Source organism: Podarcis pityusensis (genome assembly GCF_964106645.2).
Source record: "Podarcis pityusensis genome assembly, chromosome: 7".
NCBI lineage: Eukaryota > Metazoa > Chordata > Lepidosauria > Squamata > Lacertidae > Podarcis > Podarcis pityusensis.
The window spans coordinates 20915588-20935682 of record NC_138031.1 but is presented as its reverse complement, the minus strand read 5'-3'; the positions used below and the strand labels follow the sequence as shown (position 1 = coordinate 20935682).

At 41.7% G+C, this 20095-nt stretch overlaps 1 protein-coding gene across 1 annotated transcript in view; it reads right to left on the bottom strand.

Annotated features, from left to right (window-relative positions):
• Positions 1 to 20095, bottom strand: part of ANGPT1 (angiopoietin 1) — a gene marked incomplete at its 3' end in the record, with an annotated part of 146321 nt that overhangs the window by 55782 nt on the left and 70444 nt on the right. The window contains exons 2-3 of the mRNA XM_081012697.1: positions 12800 to 12955; positions 8936 to 9057 (exon numbers count right to left, since the gene is read on the bottom strand). Of these exons, the coding sequence (XP_080868823.1) occupies positions 8936 to 9057; positions 12800 to 12955 (278 nt within the window). The remainder of the gene's footprint in view (positions 1 to 8935; positions 9058 to 12799; positions 12956 to 20095) is intronic.

The following is a 20095-nucleotide window of genomic DNA, read 5'->3' as shown; positions in this document are numbered from 1 at the left end:
TGAGAACAAAACGTGACAGATCCATCCCTATTTCAAGGAAATAATTAGGGATGCTTCAAATATCATACGTTTCCTACATGGAGAGCATGTAGGAAAAGCAAGAAGGCCACATGTGGATTTTCATGAATAATGATCATGATTGTGTCTATTACTACAGCCCACATAGGAAATACAGATCATTTGAAATAGGCTTTAGATGTTGCAAGATCAGGTTAAAGGTGCAAAGAAAAGTGTGTTGTCTTTAGGGCATGTTAGCTAGGGGGCATATTCTTTTAGATGGCAACGTTTAAGAGCCGCTAGTTCCTAGTCTCAAATGCCACAATATTATCTAATGCTGTCAAGTCTATTGATCTTAAATGAGGCCCGAAATCAATTTTCTACCGGAGAAATGGTGCGTTACATTTGTCAGGATGTAAACCAGCAGGGTGGATCAGCAGGAGAGTATACATAACCCCCTTCTCCCTGTTCTCCTAATAAACTTCACTCTTAGGGAGAGGTTAGACAGAAAGGCCAATGTAAAAAATTCTCTGTTGTAGCTACTGTGGAAAAAAAAGGTGATGAAGTAGACCGTGGAACCAGCCCTGATGATTCTCCCCTGGGGCTAGGATTGCTTGATTCAGACAATTTCCTTTGCAAGGTAGATCTGCTAATCCAGTCCAGACCATGCTTGAAGTTTAAAGAGGATTTTAACTCAGATGCATTTGAGAACAGGATGTGGGCCAGTACTTAGATATATATTAGGGTTCTCAAGAGCTTGGACATTTTAAAAGTACAGATAATAAGATTTAGTCTGCCCAATAGATACAGATAACTGCCATCACTGGGATAAATGCCCTGCATATCGTCTACATTTTTACTGTATTTTATATGTATAAGGGAATTCGAGATGACACTTCACCTGCTACGAAGCTGGAATGGTTGTCTTAGAGATGGAATTCTCTGACGATCTTGACCTTGACCTTATCTGCACACTTTTTTTTTCTAATTCGAGTTTCACTCCCTTACTGGTTCTGCTAAAAATATTAACATTAACATCAGCAAAGGGAGCCCTCCTTGCTCACCTACAACTTAGATCTGTGAGACAGGCAGGCACAGGGCACAGGGCCTTTTCTGTGGTGGCTTCATGGTTTTGGAATCTTTTACTGCCTCACCTCCAGAAGCCAGTTTTTCTCCCAAGGGGCTTGAATGACTTGAAACTTGGCATTCACGTCAGCAATATTCTTCTCTGAGAGAGCTTTCCTTCTGTTGTCTTGTATTAGGAGGTCAATGTGTTTTATCTGGCTTATTGTTTTGATTTCTCAGCACATAAGTGGAACATGGTTCAGCGAAACTTGGTGATTCAGCCTACAAGTATTTTAAAACAAATAAAGCAATTCACAAACATCAGAAGTAAGAGTTGTCATCCTTTTTCAAAACAACAACAACCGTAAGCAATCCCTTGCATTGAGCTAACTGATGGGGCCTATTTTGTTGCGGTTGTTGCTGTTATTAATAAAATACATGTTATTTCTTTCTGAAGATGTAAACTGGCTCTTTCAAGGAGTACTGGAAACCTTTTCTAATCTATTTAAAAAGTAATTTTCCATATGTGAAGTCCACAGCGGGGTTTGAAGTTTAAGGAAAAAAAACAGCAGAACTTATTAAGAAAACCATTAAAGAAGATGAAACTGGATGTGATGGAATTTTAGAATGAAATTGTATGTAATCTTGATTATAAACATTGAGGATGGGTGAGTGGGAAGGCAACAGTATTCCAGGAAGTTTTTTTATGGTTGATGTGTTTGTAATATTTTGTTGGCAGCCACCCAGAGTGGCTGGGGCAACCCAGTCAGATGGGCAGCATGTAAATATAAATATAAATATAAATATAAATATAAATATAAATATAAATATAAATTAAATATAAATATAAATATAAATATAAAAGATTATTATTATTATTAAATAGGATTTTAACTATTGAGTGATAAAATGTAACTTTAAATTTTGAAATAAAATAAAATATTTATTGGGGGGGATGTAAACTGGACATTTTATTTAGTCATAAGAGCATTTCTTCAACCCACCTTTCAGGCCAATGGGGCCACCTAGAAGGCATGTACACACACACACACACACACACACACACACACACACCACAGAATAACAAGCAATACAAACTGGGATTGTTTACACAGAGCCAAACAGAATGCAAGCAAACAGCAGGAATGGGATAAAAACAAAAGCTTGGCAAGCTACTGAGGCTTTGCCGCAAATCAAAACGCCACAACAGAGGAGCCCACGGAGCCTTTCCATAGCGGGGATTTCGCAGGCAGAGGTGCTGCTGATGTGATGCAGGAGATCAGATCTCCTGGCTTTTAATTATTTTGTAAAAAAGGCTTCATAGCAGAAGAATATCAGAAGAGCCTGCTGGATCAAGCCAATGGCCCATTGACCACCCAGGTGCCTGTGGGAAACCCGCTAGGAGGACATGAGCACAAGAGCAATCTCCCCTCCCGTTGTTTCCAATAACTGGTATTTGGAAACATATTGTCTCTGTCTGTGGAGGCACAGGATACCAGCTGTGGGGTGGAATGAATTGGAATGGGGCAGAGTGCTGGGGGAAATGATGTCCAGTGCTTCTGTGATGGCCTGGGAATCAGATTCAGAGGCTGAACCTGAGGAATCCCAGCCTGCACAAGAGTCCCCGCCTCCAGGGCCGGCTGAGCCGGGGCTGGGGCTTGAACCTGAAGGGCCCTCACCTGTGCCAGATCCTCAGGAGCAGACACCAGCTGAATCCGCTCTGGCTCCGGAGGTGATTGAGGACCCATTGCCTGCAGGTGCGCCTCTCTCAGCCCTGTCAGGGGAAGCTGAGTTTGCCTCTGGGTCCAGTAACCCTCCATCCTCTCTGGAGCTGCAGAGGCTCAGGGCAGAGAGGCGGAGGGAACTAAGTTCTCACAGGAGGAGTGCTCACCTTAAGGCCAGGAGAGGTGAGTCACCTATGGGCTGGGACTGCCCTAGGCCTCAGAGGAGATAAAGGCCAGTCAGCCCAGACCCAGGTTGCGGGAGCAACATTGTTGGTATCCTGTTCCTGCCGGCACCCTGACCTGCTCGCCTGAGTTCCTGACCACTCCCGACTCCTTGCTTTGGACCTCTCTTCCCCCCTGACGGACAGCCTCCTTGCCCTCAACCCAGGACCGGACTTAGACCACGCTGCACGGTACCCCCCCCCCCCCGGGACCAGCACAGCTTCTCTGTTGCTCTGTTTCCCTGACCAAAATCCCCCTCCCCAAGCTGCCATTAGCTCTACTAGGAGGAAAGGGGACCTCCTGAGCTTATTAGCTTCCCCCAACGGGACTTCAGGGGAAGGGACATATTTTAACTAGGAAAACAGCACAGAGACAAAGGTTTCAACACTGCGCCACCTCCTGGTGCCACTGCCCTCGTCTAATTTGGGGGGTCCCACAGCTGCTTAGAGCTGTAATAAAACATCAAGAGCTCTGATTACAGATGTCCCACCACATCATGTATGTTTTGGCCCATAGTTTTCAATGCATCTATAAAAAAAAATTACGTCCAAGGTATTACAAATTCCTCTTGCATAGCACCAGATGTTTTTTTGACAGCGCATTATACTAACACCACAGATTTTTTTAAAAAAAAATTTGGTGAAGGGATCATAATGTCGCTGCTGTGGCAATTCTCATGCCAAAATCCTTTTTAAAGCACTTTTTGTTCATGGCTGAGCAGTCGCAAGCCCTTGTGTTAGAAACGCAGAGATATCCTTTCCAACGAAAGGCTGCTCCTTAAATTACAATATTCTTACAGGGGAAGATTGGTATGTGGGGGAAGGGGTAGGAAACGTGTAGATCAGGATGGGCAAACTCAGTTGACAAGACCTATTTTGTTTGACAGCATAAGAAGAGTTTGCAGGATCAGACCAAATGTTCCTTTAGTCCAGCATTTAGTCATGGTGGCTAACAAAAGGCCTGCAGGAAGTCTGGTAGCAGGACATGAGTGGTGTGGTCCTCTCCCACTCGATTCCCAGCAAATCATGTTCAAAGGCATATTGCCTCTGGCACTGAAAGTAGTTCATAAACCTCATGACTTATGAGCCTTTTAAAAAATAACTAGAACCTTAAGATCAACCAATCAAACCCGGATGCAAAAGACATACAGTGGTACCTCAGAAGTCGAATGGAATCCGTTCCAGAAGTCCGTTCAACTTCCAAAATGTTCAGAAACCAAGGTGTGGCTTCTGATTGGCTGCAGGAAGCTCCTGCAGCTAATTGGAAGCCACAGAAGCCCCATCAGACATTTGGGTTACAAAGAACGTTCGCAAACCGGAACACTTCTGGGTTTGCGGCGTTTGGGAGCCAAAACATTCGACTCACAAGGCGTTCGCAAACCAAGGTACAACTGTACTTAGAATTAAAGAATTCTGAGCCTAATGATTTGTTTCAGTACCAGAACCGATTGCACAGCCCCTAAAACCCCACTCCTGTGTGTCCCCCTTCCCCAATTTTCTTCATTTCAGCAATATAATTTGGAGTTCAGGGGGAGCCATGTTGCCATTGCTGCTGTTAAACAATTGGAAGTTGCCAGCCCACAAACAGATCCAGAGCTACTTTTCACTCACCCCTGGCATGGATCGTTCTTGGTGATGATCTCACATGCAGATACTTTTTGCTCTGAGCTGCAGTTGGAATCTGCTTTCCAAAGCATGCATGCATGCTGCCAGTTCATTGAAAAGAACAGATGTGATAGTTTTGCCTGCATTTTGTTATGTATGAAAAATGCATTGATTAAAGTACATGCATTGATTAGAAGAACTGTGATGTGATTGTGCAATCACAGATTCCTTTTTGTGCTGTGATTTAATCTAAGTACATATTTATTTATTTTTATTATATTTATTAGATTTATATACTGCCCTGCATCAAAAGATCTGAGGGTGGTACACAAGATTAAAACATGAGATAAAATCACAAATAGATAGTTAAAACAGAAACAACAAAACAACAATAAGTAAATATGTACTGGTCTGCATTCATAACCCACAAAGGAAAAAGCTGTTAACTGCAAACAGCATCAAACTGATTATGTGCAGGGGTCTGAACAAACTCTGGGTTTTTATTTTGTTTTTATTTGTTTAAGGTATGATGAACAGTTAAGGCATCAGTGCCATTCTGGAAATAAAACCAGATTCTAAAATCTGGGAAAAACATTAGAAGGGGGCAATGCCACAAGCATATTGAGGAACCATCCTCACTCAATTATTATCCAAACTTTCAATTCAACCCGTTTGTGGTTTATGGGCTAGGCAACTTTTCTCCATTATCTATAGGGAAATTTCTGAGTAGCCTAGTATCTCAATCCTGTTGTTCCAATTCAATGGCTTTTTGGAAATAAGCAAGACAGTGAAAAAGTTGTGATCTCTATAACAAGAAAATATTATCTCTCCAGTCTGCTCACTCCTGCTAATTTTATTAATGGACCTTACTGCATTCTGCTTTCTTGAACAAACAGTTTCTGCTCCCCTTCCCCCCTTTAACTGCAGCATGAAAATAGGTTGATTTTCAACACATCCCTTCCTTCCATATAGAAGGCCAGGCTATTTCATCACATTAAAAGGGCACATCAGTGTGTAAGTCGATGCAGCCGCACACAGAGGTCAAGGTAGGCCATGTTTATTTGCTGCCAAACATATCTTAACACTGTGACACATTGTTAAAGCACATAAATAAATGCAAAATATTAAGCACACCAGTTATCACCTATAGGAATCTCTGCCTTTTCCACATTCTAAATAAATACTTAGGCCTAAGCCGATAATTGGTAGGTCACTAATACAATCAGTAGGTCAGTGGGTTAAAAAGCCACACACATTTCCACTTTGACACTGAAGCTTTGTAATGGTCTTGCAGCTAATTCAATAATACGGAAGCAAAAAAGTTGATAGAGCACATTACCTATAAAGGGTCTAGATTTCAGCCTATTACCGAATCTCCCTGCTCTGCCTTTCTACAGGGCCAGTATTCCTATATAACTAAGTGGCCTTTTATGCATTACCACAATGATGCAGAGACCACGTTCCCACAGCTTTAATTCTGGTTGTACAAGAGTGGTTGAATGCTAAGAACAATGTGAACAGAGCCAATTGCAATTTTCACCCAATGGTTGCTGTCTTTCCCAGTGGGATGAATGAATGAATGAAACACCTACTGTATTTTTTGCACCATAACACTCACTTTTTTCCTCCTAGAAAGTAAGGGGAAATGTCTGTGCGTGTTATGGAGGGAATGCCTACGGGTGGCATGCCTACGGATTTTCCTCCTCTAAAAACTACGTGCATGTTATGGTCGGGTGTGTGTTATAGAGCGAAAAATACGGTATGTAATTTACCCCACCCATATGGTTCTGGGGTTTCATTTCTGCAACAGAATGGAAAGACGGCATGAGTGGCTGTTGAGCTTTCTTGTGACATATGAAGGTCCTTAAGGGCGCTGCTCCACATTTTTTTAAGCAAACTGGTCTATTTAACAATTGCCAGACTAATGCATACTAAATCCTTGGGAGGCTTTTGAGGGAGGAACTACATTGATGAGCCTGTAATTAAACTTTCGATTTTTCCAGATATTGTGATATGGTTATTTTCTTTTATAAAAATGCACCAAAATACATATTTTAGGATAAAATATGCTTAGAAATGTCTATATTGAAAGAAAATGTGAATTTGCATTTTGTGATAAAATATGCATTTAAGTAAGTATTTGGATACAAATTTTCATATGGATTATTTCCCCACCTCCAAAATGTACAGATCAATGTGGAAATAGGATGAAAACATGTGAAACGAGCATTGACTGGCAACAGACTGCTCCATCCATCCCTAGTTAGAACCAAGTCAACTACTTGGTGACTACAATAATTGCTTAATAAACTAGTCATTTAGGAATCATGCGATATCTCTCTATGAGATTGTTTTATCATCTCCTAAGTGCAATTAATGGAACGAAAGATCCTGCAAAATGATACAATCAGGTTGTGAATGTCCTGTTAAAAGCATCTCTGAATACATGCAAACTGTTTGCTAAGCACAAAGCTGTTCCTAGGTTCTTTGAGAATATCAGTGTGTGTAAGTGTTTGTGCAGCAATTGTCCAAGAAGTACATTTCAAACAGCACAAAAAGCAGTCCAGAACAGCCTTGATGTTAGTTAATAATTGGAATGGTTTGGGAAAGCATAATAATATCCAATTTCATTTGTCTATTTGTCCCTTTCTTAAGCTACCCCCTGCCTTTATATGGAACAATGTTTCTTAAGATAACATGAATAGCCCTGCTCCATATTCAATACTCCTGATAGGGCCATATAGAATTCCCCCTATAGTTGGTGGCCCTCTGCCAATCAAGAGGGCAGTGACACAAGGCCACCCACAGACAAAGTAGGAATTTCTTCATACCTGGGAGACTTCCTAGGGTGTTTTTTTTTTTAAAGTAGCACTTTGTTTAAAGAATGAGAAAAATCCTCCCCCAAAAGCCTCCTAAGGATTTAGTATGCATAGACCCTTCCCTAGCTATAGATGTTAAAAAGAGTTAAAAACAATGCTAGTGATGAATGTAAGTGGGGGTGACAATCTCATTCCAAGATCAGCAAGAGAAATAAAGAAATCTCCAAAGCAAGGAAGGAGAGGTGGGTAACCATGTACGGTTCAGGTTGGAGATGAATAAATATATTCCTCCACAATCTGCCCCGCCCCGATTTCTCCCCATTGATCTAGAGCAGGTGTAGCTAACTTGTGGTTCTCTAGATGCTGCTAGACAGCAACTCCCATCATCCCTGATCACTGACCAATATCTTGAGAGCCATAGTTTCCGCAAGCCAATCAATACCATTGCTGGACTACAAATCCTCTCATGTACCATGCTAGCTGCGATTGATTAGCACTAGGAATGTCAGAGGATTCCACTGTAAGCACAGCGCAGCACAGCACAGCCTTTCCACAAAGGAGAGAACTACATTGAAATAAACACAATGAAATAACTGCAAAGAAGTGAGATGTAAGGAAAATAATGCTAAAAAAATGAATATCAAAATACGGTGTCTATGTATGGCATTACACACCACAAAAATACATATACAGTATAATTCTACTTACGTGAATGATGCAGCGGGTAGCATATTACAAGGGGAAAAGAAAATTCAGTTGAGCATATTGACCAATATGTCAGTATGAATGAACGTCAGAATGGAATGAGGCACATTCCTACATCCCTAATGCAGGCTTCCTCAACCTTGGCCCTCCAGATGTTTTGAGACTACAATTCCCATCATCCCTGACCACTGGTCCTGCTAGCTAGGGATCATGGGAGTTGTAGCTGGAGGGCCAAGGTTGAGGAAGCCTGCCCTAATGGGTCCAACAATATTCAGAGGGCCATCATTTTAGCTACCACTTACCTACAGCAATATAGTGCTTTATCATTCACCCAGGGCCAGTGATTGTATCAAATGTATGAAGGAAGAGCTCACACTCCTTTCACCAACTGTACTGCTCATTATTTACCTTCCCCCAGTGATTGACATGGGGGTGAAGGGAAGCAGAGCCCCTTCATGAGTCTTTCTGGTTTCCAGGTTCTTTTGAGATGCCAGTATCACACCTTGCTGCCTCTCATCCACTGGTATCATTCAAAAGTTTAGGGTCATTGTAAGCATAACAGTATAGAGTACTGGCCATTTTACCTGATAGTCTCATATATAATTGTATTGTTTTGTTGCTTGCCAGCCTGGGCTCCTTTGTGAGAAACAGTGGAGTAGAAATCCTATCAGTCAATCAACCAACCAACCAACCAACCAATCAATTAATTAATTAGAGAATGTCTGGAAGAAGGCCTCTTGGTACTGCAAATGTTCTTCCATGCATACTGTACAACAGTATTAAAGAACTCTGCACTCACCTGTTTTTATCATGGATTTTCAAGATTTCATGTGTCTGCTGCAGCAGTTGTTTCTCCAGCTTGTAAGTAGATAATGAATTCTCCAGCAGCTGAATTTCTAGTCGAGATGTTTGATTTAGTACCTGAAGGAGGCAAGCGAGAAATAATTGATAGGCCTTCCAATATTTTGACTTTAGCAGTCAACATTGCTGTTCTGCTTTGCTTGGTCCCAGACATATCATGATGATCCAAAAGAAAAATATTGCAAAACAGAGACACACCAACAGGACATTTTATTTTGGTCTCGACAGGTTTTCCATTGTTCTTTTATGAAGTCCATTTACCTAAGAAACTTGCCAGGGTGATTTAAATTTAAACACAAGCCAACCTGCTCCCCAGCTTCTGTTCTGTAAACAGAAGTTCCAAAACATCATTGTCCCAAGGTATTTCTTTGGCTGTGTTTGGTCTAGGTTTATTTATAGCATAGCTTCAGATATTGCATACCTCCTTGGAAGTAAGTCTACATTCCTCCCTTGAGCTTCTTCAATTTCAGTCACTCTAAGCCTCACTAGGTTCTTCCTGTGTCCTTACCGAACAACACCACCTAGAACAGTAGCCTTCAGTGTTCTCAGACCTCAGCCCACCTTTAAACCAAACATGTTGGGGGGGGGGACCCATTCCTTCCTATATATGGGGCATGGGGGAATCTTCCTAGATACACATAAAATATAAGGCTGTCAATGCCAATCAGGTTATGGAGAATTTATAGGACCACTACCAATCATCATGTCTCTGCATGCCAAGCATGGTGCATGTGTGTTATTTAAAGAAGGCACCATTGGCCAAATGCAGAATTGCCATAGGATATAACAGGCCTGTCATTACAGGGAGACAGACTATTTTCTACCATGACCCAAAATCATGTGTGCTCCAGCTATGAGTCACTTCAGATCCAAGAATTCTGTCTTGTGGATCACATTGTGAATCTACTTATTCGTGCATGATCAAATCAGGTTTTGGGGCAGTCGTTATAAAATTAGAAAGAGAAGGCTCTGGCAGTTCTGATGGGCGATTGTCTAGAAAATTATTGAATAACACACATTTATCTTGTTGTATCACAACACATATTTTCTCTACATATTTGGATAGCATTGCCAGTTGGTGTTATGAGTGACTCAACAAAAAAAGGTCACAATCTTTGGTCGAAATCCTGTGTAAAGCATAAATTCTAGTGTTGCCTTCTGATAGTGGGCATCCCCCCTATATTGTATGTGTGCCAAAAGTCAATTCTTATGTTTAATACTGTGACTGCAGGACTAAGCCAATGGGGATCAGCATCTACACTGCTCTGGTAATATAAAAGCCGGCCTTTGTTTATCAAGGATGATGGGTGAGTTGACCTTGACATGCTTATTTTCTCCTAATGCAGTTCAAATATATAGTGTAGCCTCTATTCTCTGTTATGACTTAAGACTAAAAATATAAGATTTTGGTTCCAGCAATTTCTCATGCTCATATTCCATTACCTACAAGCTAAGGCCGTCTTATATGAAACTTTTATTAGCCCTTCCATGGAAAACTAAGAAGCTGAGAGCTTGAGTAAGACTATATTGTCATCACCATGTGTATATTATCTCTAGCTAGACTAAATTAATTGTCCTTTCTTGTGTAATTGATCTTGTTACTCTATATGTTGATATGCGTTTTAAGTAATCATTTCAGGAAAGGATACTGTAAACACGGTTTGAGGCTCGGAGAATACAAAAAATATGATCCATCTCAAACACTCTGCTGGTATAACTAACTGGCCAGTGTAGTGATTACACACATGCATACATTTGTTTTAAGCAGACAGTCTGGATGCGGAGCATCTGCTAGATACCATATGCTTGAAACCGTAAGGGAAAGGGGAAAGAGTGATGGGGAATTATGAATTGTGAACAGACAGATAATATCAAAGGGCTCTCAATGAGTTAGGGCCAACGGACATGTATCAGAAGCTGGGATGCTGATCTTGTGGACTTCTCTGTCTCCTCCCTTCAAACCCAGGCCCTGTCTGTGATGGGTTCCCAACAGAACTGCAATTAGCAAACACATGTTCTCTAGACCTCTTAGCCTTTGGTATAGACAGTTGGGAACATAAGACTATGAGAAGAGCCTGCTGGATCAGGCCAAAATGGCCCATCTTGTCTGGGATCCTGTTATCACAGTGGTCAACCAAATGCGTGTGGGAAACAGGATTCAGACACAAGAGCCCTCTCCCCTCCTGTGGATTCCAGCAAATGGTATTCAGGAGCAGTACTGCCTCCAGTGGTAGAGGCAGTGCATAGCCATCTTGCCTAACAGCCAGCAATAGTCTTCTTCTCCATGAATTTGTCTAATCCTCTTTTAAAGCTATGTAGAAACAGGGTCCCTACTTAATTACAGCTTGAACAGGCAGAAAGGGTCTGGTCTTTTCTTTAGCCCTGGAAGAAGAAGAAGAAGAAGAAGAAGAAGAAGAAGAGGAGTAGTAGTAGTAGTAGTAGTTTGGACTTGATATTCCACCTTTCACTCCCCTTAAGGTGTCTCAAAGCGGCTAACAATCTCCTTTCCCTTCTTCCCCCACAACAAACACTCTGTGAGGTAAGTGAGGCTGAGAGACTTCAGAGAAGTGTGACTAGGCCAAGGTCATCCAGCAGCTGCACGTGGAGGAGCGGGGAAGCGAACCCAGTTCACCAGATTACGAGTCCACCGCTCTTAACCACTACACCATAGGCCATCCCACTTCTGGGTGTGACCAGCACATGGGGCAACACATGGAATGGCCTACACCATCCCACCTCCACTACCATCGTTAAACAACAGGAGAAGTATTGTTGGACATGAACTTACACATGGGACATTAAATGACTTGCAATCTTAAGCACGTCACAGAAGCCCCTACAATAACTTACAATTCAGGCCAAGTTCTCACTGAGATGATAAACTTGTGTTTTGGCTGTTCCCAGGTTCCAGGGCTGGATCCAGATTCAAGGGGACCCTCAGCAAAGTGCCTTCCACAGATTCTGTCCTACATTGGATCCTTCCTCCCCTCAGCTATGGGCTGTGCCCCACCATTGCCCTACAGCAGCATTGATGGAGTAAGAGTGTTTTCTCCTGTTCTAGAGGGTAGGACCTGCACCAGTGGATTCAAGTTAAGGGAGAGGAGATTCCAACTAATCATCAGAAAGGACTTTATGACAGTAAGAGCAGTTTGACCATGAAAAGGACTCCCTTGGCAGGTGGTGGATTCTCCTTCCTTGGAGGTTTTTAAGCAGAGGTTGGACGGTCATCTGTCATTGCTGCTTTGGTTGAGATTCTTGGATTGCAAGCAGTTGGATTAGATGACCCCAAAGGTCTTTCCCAACTCTACATTTCTACAACCCTGGGATTCTATAATTGTCTTCGATAGCAATACTCCATGGGCACAGTGTATTTTTCATGGCTGTGAACATTGAAGAGAAAATCAAAGCAACCCAAGCTAGCATAAAGCGGCAAGTGATCATATATATAAAAGGCACAATCAGAACTTTTCGACACATTCGATGCTTCAGTTGCTCACAGCTAGTAGCCAAGCTGTTTATTTGAAGTCAGCAGCAGCTCACTTTCTTGGCTAGTCCGGCCTGAGATAACACATGCAGAGCAAACTATACCAAGCAACTCCCATTTGGCTGAAACCAGAACACTTTAACTCAAACCAGCCTTTGCTGCTGTTACCACCAATCAATAAGTGTGTTTCCTGCAGCAAATATAAATAAATAAATGCCGAGAAGCACAGTATGAGGAAATGACACAGAAAAAGGGGAGTAAAGGGGAAAATGTTTTGTCATAGTTAACAGCCTGGTGAATGCAACCATGGAAACATACCTGTGTTTCAACATCTGTGAGCTTTCTTGTCTGCTCCGCTGTCTGGCTGAGTAGGCTGGTTCCTATTTCCAGCATGGTGGCGGTATGGTTCTGCACAGCGTTCTGCTGTAACTGCGCCATCTCTGATTTCATGTTTTCCACAATGTAGTTCTCAAGCTATAGAACAGAACAGGTAACGAGTTTAAATGGCAGCAACGTATTTATGTTAAAATGCATCTGCAATTTAAATGTGTGTGTGTGTAATAAATTTATAAGCGCTTTTTCCTCTCCATAGCGGACTTCAAAACAATGTGAAATGCAAGAGTTTTTAAAAAAATAAAAATAAAAATAAGCAAAGCAAAAATAACAAAGCTTGGAAACAATCCCATAAATACTACCAGCACAGCAAACAAAAGTAAAATCAGCAACAGAACATAAGAAGATTTCAGGGGCAGGACTGAGGAGGAATGGTGCCCACTGTTCTCCTGAACCTTCCCAAGAATAGGAGGACAGTATAGATTTAGAACAGTGGTTTGCAGAAGGACCTAGTTCAGAGATTGCAGAGGGGGAAAGCTGGGAAATATTGGAAGAGGAACAGCAGGAAGAAGAAACACCAGGGGAGAGACAGCTGGCGGACTCAGAGTCTTTGGAGAGCATTCCTGAGCCAACTTTCTGAGTGAGAGTAGCCGAACAGAAAGCTCAGAGACAGAAAGCCCAGCTCAGTCGGTGCAGGGATGACGTAGGATACGAGAGACGGGGGGTGGGAGTTTGGCTTTACTTGGAACAACACCATTTCTAGAGAGAGATTGCATACCTTTGTCTCTCGCTGTGATTATTGAATAAACTAATTGGTAAGAACTCTTCTTTTTTAATCTGCTTCTTTGCTGCCACCGGGGGAGGGATCTGATTCCCTGAAGCCTGACAGAAGATGAGTCCTGCCATCAGGCAAAGGCCCACATTCTAGTCCAACTTTCTGGTGTCATACCAGATGCCTACAGGAAGGCCACAAGTAGGACCAGAACCACAATAGCACTGTCCCTGCTTGTGATTCACTTCAGTAGGTATTCAGAAACATATTGCCTCCAGCAGTGGAGGTAGAACAGCCATCGTGGCCAGCAGTGATTGATGGCCTTATTCACCACGAATATGTCTAATATTCTTTTATAGCCATCTAAGTGGTGGCCATCATTACATTCACTGGAATCTAGTGTGGAGAACTACACTGTCCTGAATTTTCCAACATATAGCTTCCCTGGATTCATAGACAGCAGCCTCAGGCATACCATTTTCTCATAAGACAAGGTGAGTTGTGGTTCTTCTACAGTGAGATGTAGCCCTTTCATATGCAGTATGTTTAGGAATCAATCCTACCATTCCGGAAACGAAAGTTCATTGCAGCTTCCCTTGTAAAAATCAATCACCCAACGCACTTTTACACAACAGCTGATTCAACAAACTATGTGATGAGCCATATAATAAAGTCAGTTGGGGCCAAATGAACTCTTACCTTCCCTTTGGCCTCTAATGTTGCCTTGGGGAGTACCAATAGTGTCCAAAGTTGTGGATGGAAAACACATTATAATATGTTACAATGGGAAGGCTAGATTTACACATCTAGTAGCAAAATTGCAGTTCTGAGAAGCTCATAATCAAGAAATAGAGCAAAACCACAAGCAATTGGCTTGTGACATTCAGAGGGGGTGTGTGAATTAATTTCCTCCAAAATAGTACTGGGTTGATGACATTTTTAGAGTGTGATAACCTCTCACAGAATAATTGTAACACAGAACTCCATTGTAATAATTTCCAGAGAAATATCCTTGTTAGTCTCTGGAAACAAAAACAAGAAAGTCTTGTAAAGAAAATCTTGTGGCACCTTAAAGACTGACAAATTTATGATGAATAAGCTTCTCTTGTGGACTATAATCCAGTACCTGCATCAACTGAAGTGGACTATAGTCCACAAAAGGTTATGCTATAATAAATATATTCATCTTGTTTTTTACAGATGGCCATGAGGGGGGGAAATCTGTATTTTATTATTGGGACAGTAAATGAGGAGGGCACAGCTTACAAAGTCAAATGTACATATGACTAAGTCATGTGATTAATTTTTCATATACATCTATATAATTTGATCATTAGTTAACTGTGTACTTACATACTGCTTTGTGAAGAGTTTTTTTATTTATTTGAAAAGTGGACTATAAATTTATTAAATAACAGAAATAACAGCAACAACAACACTAGCATCATGGTATGACTATTCAGCTCCATTTCTGAAATATGCTTAATTTCTTTTTGTAGGCTACATTAAATAGTATATTCACAGTCATAGTTATAGCTGAGGCTTCTGCATAAAAAACTAGTGCCCATCATACTCATCAGATTACAGGGTTTTTGAGTCAATGGAATTGATGGGTAAATGTAAAGCTCCCATCTCCTAGAGATCTACGAATGTAGGGAAAGAGGCAGGCAAAGACAACTTCATACACATGTCTGTGAATCAGTTTGATGGGCCTCTCACTCCTCTGGTGATATTATCTCACTGCCCTGTGAGAGAGCCCTGAGAAAGGGTGGCAAATGGAGACACCACCATCTTGTCTGCAGACAGAGCAATTCAGATGGCCTCTTCTGGAGTCTCCCTTCACAACAGTTACAGAAAGGGGCTCAACATGCATTGGACTTTGCAGATGATACTCACTGGGTAAGATATGAAAGTCTAGCTTGGGTTTACTGACTATCAATGAAAGTTAGCAACTTTCTAAGTCAATGTAATTCAGAGTAAAGCATTGCAAGTGGGTTCAGAGTCTTTGAGTCTTGGCTAAGCCGTTCTTTCTTTGTCCCTGCCTGAACATGTGCAGGATATTCGTTCCCATGTCAGATTTTGAGTGTTTCAGCTAGGGATGCAGAGGATGAATTTAGGCATAAAGTGGCAGGAGACCTGAATGTCTTCTCCAGTGAAGAACGGATAGGCATTGTTGACCAGATGCCAGGATCTCTGGAGTGTTTGCAGATGTAGGAGGTGTTTTCACTATTGCTATTTTGATAATATTTCTTTGGAGTTCACAGCCTTTTAAAACCAATTCCAGGAATGTGACCCTGTGCTCCCTGTGTTACTGTCTTGAATAATGGTCACTTAAATACATTGAAGATGGAGTCATTTTTTTTTGGGGGGGGGAGAGTGAGAAGAAGAATTCAATAACAGCTGAGATTCTTTGATGCAACACACTGCAAAGACAATGCCAGTTATGTATTGCCTAAATAGGCACATTCTGTGGCCCATGAGAACAGTGAAAAAAATTGAGACAAGACACTGAAGTTCGGTGAAAACCAGATGAGATTTTCACTGACTACGGTCAGTAAGCTGGGTTGGCATGGCTGTAGGACAAGGATGAGTTCCTCATTCCACTCTGCCTTTGCTGATGGAATGGCAGTGCACTGAGCTTAGAAAGGCCCTCTGTGGGAGTTCTCCAGCATTGAACTCTGGTTTGATGAAAGCCTGGCATCCAGGTTCTCACTAGGCAAGTGGGGAGAGATTCCTGTTAGGTAGAGATCCTAACTCATGCTGGGCATGTCTTAGTGAATCCTCCCCTCAGACCCATTTACTCGGAACCAGGCAAAGGGCCTTCTCAGAAATGGCGCCCATCCTGTGAAAAGCCCTCCCATCAGATGTCAAGGAAATAAACAACTACAGTGGAACCTCGGGTTGCGGACGTAATCTGTGACGGAGGCATGTCCATAACCCACAGCATTCGTAAGCTGCAGTGTCGCGTCTGCGCACACGCGTGACGTGATTTGGCACTTCTGCGCATGCACAAAGCACGATTTAGTGCTTCCGTGCATGTGTGAGCGACAAAACCCGGAAGTAACCCTTTCCGGTACTTCCAGGTTTCCCGCGGTCCGCAACCTGAAAATGCTTAACCCGAAGCATTTGTAACCCAAGGTACCACTGTATCTGACTTTTAGAAGACATCTGAAGGCAGCCCTGTTTAGGGAAGTTTTTAATGTTTGATGCTTTATTGTATTTTTAATATTTTGTTGGGAGCTGCCCAGAGTGGCTGGGGAAACCCAGCCAGATGGGCATGGTATAAATAATAATAATAATAATAATAATAATAATAATAATAATAATAACAATAATAACAACTACTACTAATATGCCGATCCTACCCAATTCCATTTCCACCCACACTTGTAACAAAAATTCTCTCCAATGCTTAACATAATGAGGGAATTAACATTTCAATGAGGGAAAGGGAAACAAACAAACAAACAAACAAACCCCCAAAGACGCCAGTTGAGGTTGAAAGGAAAGAACCAGAGACCCTTTTAATGGCTTCCGTCCTTCCTTTCTCACCTGAGTTCCTGGGGGATGAATACCACCCCGTGAGATCTTGTGAGGGCAGACACAATTCTTCCTCCCCCATCCTTTTCTGGGCTCTGCACTGCTGGGTAATGTTGCCCCATGGTCACACCCAGTCACACCCAGAAGGAGGCTCAGAGGTGTATGAACTTTCCTTTATACAACCTGGAAACTTTTCATATGTGAGATTTAAATCACTTTTATACTTACATCGCATTGTTATGAGAATCCCAAGGCATTTTTTAAAGGCTCATTTCCCTACTAAGCAAAGTTTTAGTCTTACATCTGAACCAGCCCTCTGAAGTTGCCGTCCCCATTTTAATCGGGTAACATCCTCAAGTTCTACTGCCGTTCCTTTTCTATTAAATTTGAAATGCTGCAGGGGAAGTGAGCATGTTTCATTCTGAACAGTAAGCAGCACCCAATACGGGCCAGATGTTTGCCTTGATTTAGGGACTGAGGGAAAAAGTAAGAAGGGAAATGTACAGCATGGGATTAATACAAAAGCACCCTTTCATCTTTTATCTATGTACTTCTGCAGATGCCAGACTGGCAAAGGCTGATGAATTGCACTGGCTGAGGTCAAGAAAGATTTGTAACAAATTTGATTGTCTATGTAGAACTCCAAGTAGTGGGGTTTTTTTGTTTTTTTTTTTGTGGGAGGCAGAGAATGTTTGCCTATGAGGGAGAAAATGGAGCTGTCCCTCCAGAACAAATATAGGTGATTGAGAGATGATTTTTCAGCTCAGAAAAGGGAGAAAACCAATAGAAGCATTAGAATAGAAGCTCAGAAATATCACAGGCTTTGCTTGCTTCCTAAATACATCTAAATACATCCTAAATATCACAGGCTTTGAGCTTCCTAAATACATCTGCTTAGTCACTGTGAGAACAAGATGCTTCCTTATGTAATAATAATAATAATAATAATAATAATAATAATAATAATAATAGGGTGTGGGTGGTGTTGTGGTCTAAACAACAGAGCCTAGGGCTTGCTAATCAGAAGGTCGGCGGTTTGAATCCCCACGACGGGGTGAGCTCCTGTTGCTCGGTCCCTGCTCCTGCCAACCTAGCAGTTCGAAAGCACGTCAAATGCAAGTAGATAAATAGGTACCACTCTGGCAGGAAGGTAAATGGCGTTTCCGTGTGCTGCTCTGGTTCACCAGAAGCGGCTTAGTCATGCTGGCCACATGACCCGGAAGCTGTACGCAGGCTCCCTCAGCCAATAAAGCGAGATGAGCACCGCAACCCCAGAGTCGGTCACGACTGGACCTAATGGTCAGGGGTCCCTTTACCTTTACCTTTAATAATAATAATAATAATACTTTTATTATTTATATGTTGCCCATCTGAATGGGTTGCCCATAAAACATTAAAAACACAAAGAAATCCAAAGAGAGGGAATGATGTGTGCATATATATTTATTTTTTTAAAAAAACACATCATATTGCCTTCAATCAATATCCTAGATCTTTTGCAATCTCGTATGTTAAAAGTCTTCTGAGCATTTCCCAGTCAATCCAAGGTAAGTGTAGCACAGCTCACCATTTCTAGTGTAACAACCTGTTCCCCTCTGCACTAATGAACCTAGAGAAAAACCAAGAGGAAGCATAGGCTTGCCATATGTCAGGAAAATTCCTGACATGTCCTGGTTTTTGGGTGTAAAAAGGGAGACAGGGTGAATTTTGCAGAATCAGCAAAATGTCAGGGAAAACCCAGATGTATAGCAATGTGATGGAAAAGGCAGCAGAAAAGGCTTAAAATCACTATTTTTTTTGGGGGGGGGTGTCAAAAATTTTGGTGGGTTTCTTAAAAAAAGCAACTTTGTGAACTATGGCAACCCTAGAAAACATTACCGATGGTAGCTCACTAGGTTAAGTCCCGGTTATCATGATTTGTACAGCAAAACCTTCTTTGGGAGAGAAACAAACTACAGTCTCTGGTTGGGATGCAATTCCAAGACAGGACTTGTGGTCTGTTTCTTCTGTGAGCTAGTTGGGAAGAGCAAAACAGACCAAAGAAGCACAATCACAGTACAGTGTACCTTGGGTTACAGACGCTTCAGGTTACAGACGCTTCAGGTTACAGACTCTGCTAACGCAGAAATAGCACCTTGGGTTAAGAACTTTGCTTCAGGATGAGAACAGAAATCGCGTGGTGGCGACAGCGAGAGGCCCCATTAACTAAAGTGGTACCTCAGGTTAAGACCAGTTTCAGGTTAAGAACGGACCTCCAGAACGAATTAAGTTCTTAACCCGAGGTACCACTGTAAACCATTAACTATGGTTTCCTGCAACATGAGATTGACAACATAGATTGTATGGCCTCATTTGTATATAATACTAAACCATAGGTGGCTGTTGATTCTACAGGAAAGGCTTTCTTATGCATTTCTTTATTTGCTTTATGGCTTTCCTTTCTTTTTTGCTTTGGAGCCTCTGTCTAAGCCAGCTCTTTTTATGCTTTATGTTAGCTTGCAGCCTGCCTGCATAATGGTATGGGTGCTCATGCTATTAAATTCAGCGGCATCTGCTTTCTGTAAACACTCATTACACTGAATCTGTGTTTTCAACAATGTGGTAATACTCAGCAGCGATGTAATAAAGCTCCAACGTTCTCCGAAATAAAACTGCCACAGAGTTAAATATTATTGTTTATTAAACATTCCAGGAGATCGCGTATTAGGAGTAACTGATTTTATTTTATTTATTTTATTTTTTTGCTTTCGGTGTTTACCAAATGATCTTTATAGAAGCCACCCAAACGCTAATGATTAAAATGCAAACAGAAATGCTGAACATGAGTGCATGTTAAGGTTAGTGGCTTCCGGCATATGCCTATAAATAACGTAAGAGCTATTCTCTCTTACTTTGATTGACTATTACTCAGTGTAGTTTACACTTTTACATTTGACCGGAAGAAGTACAATGGGTGCCCAGATGATTCT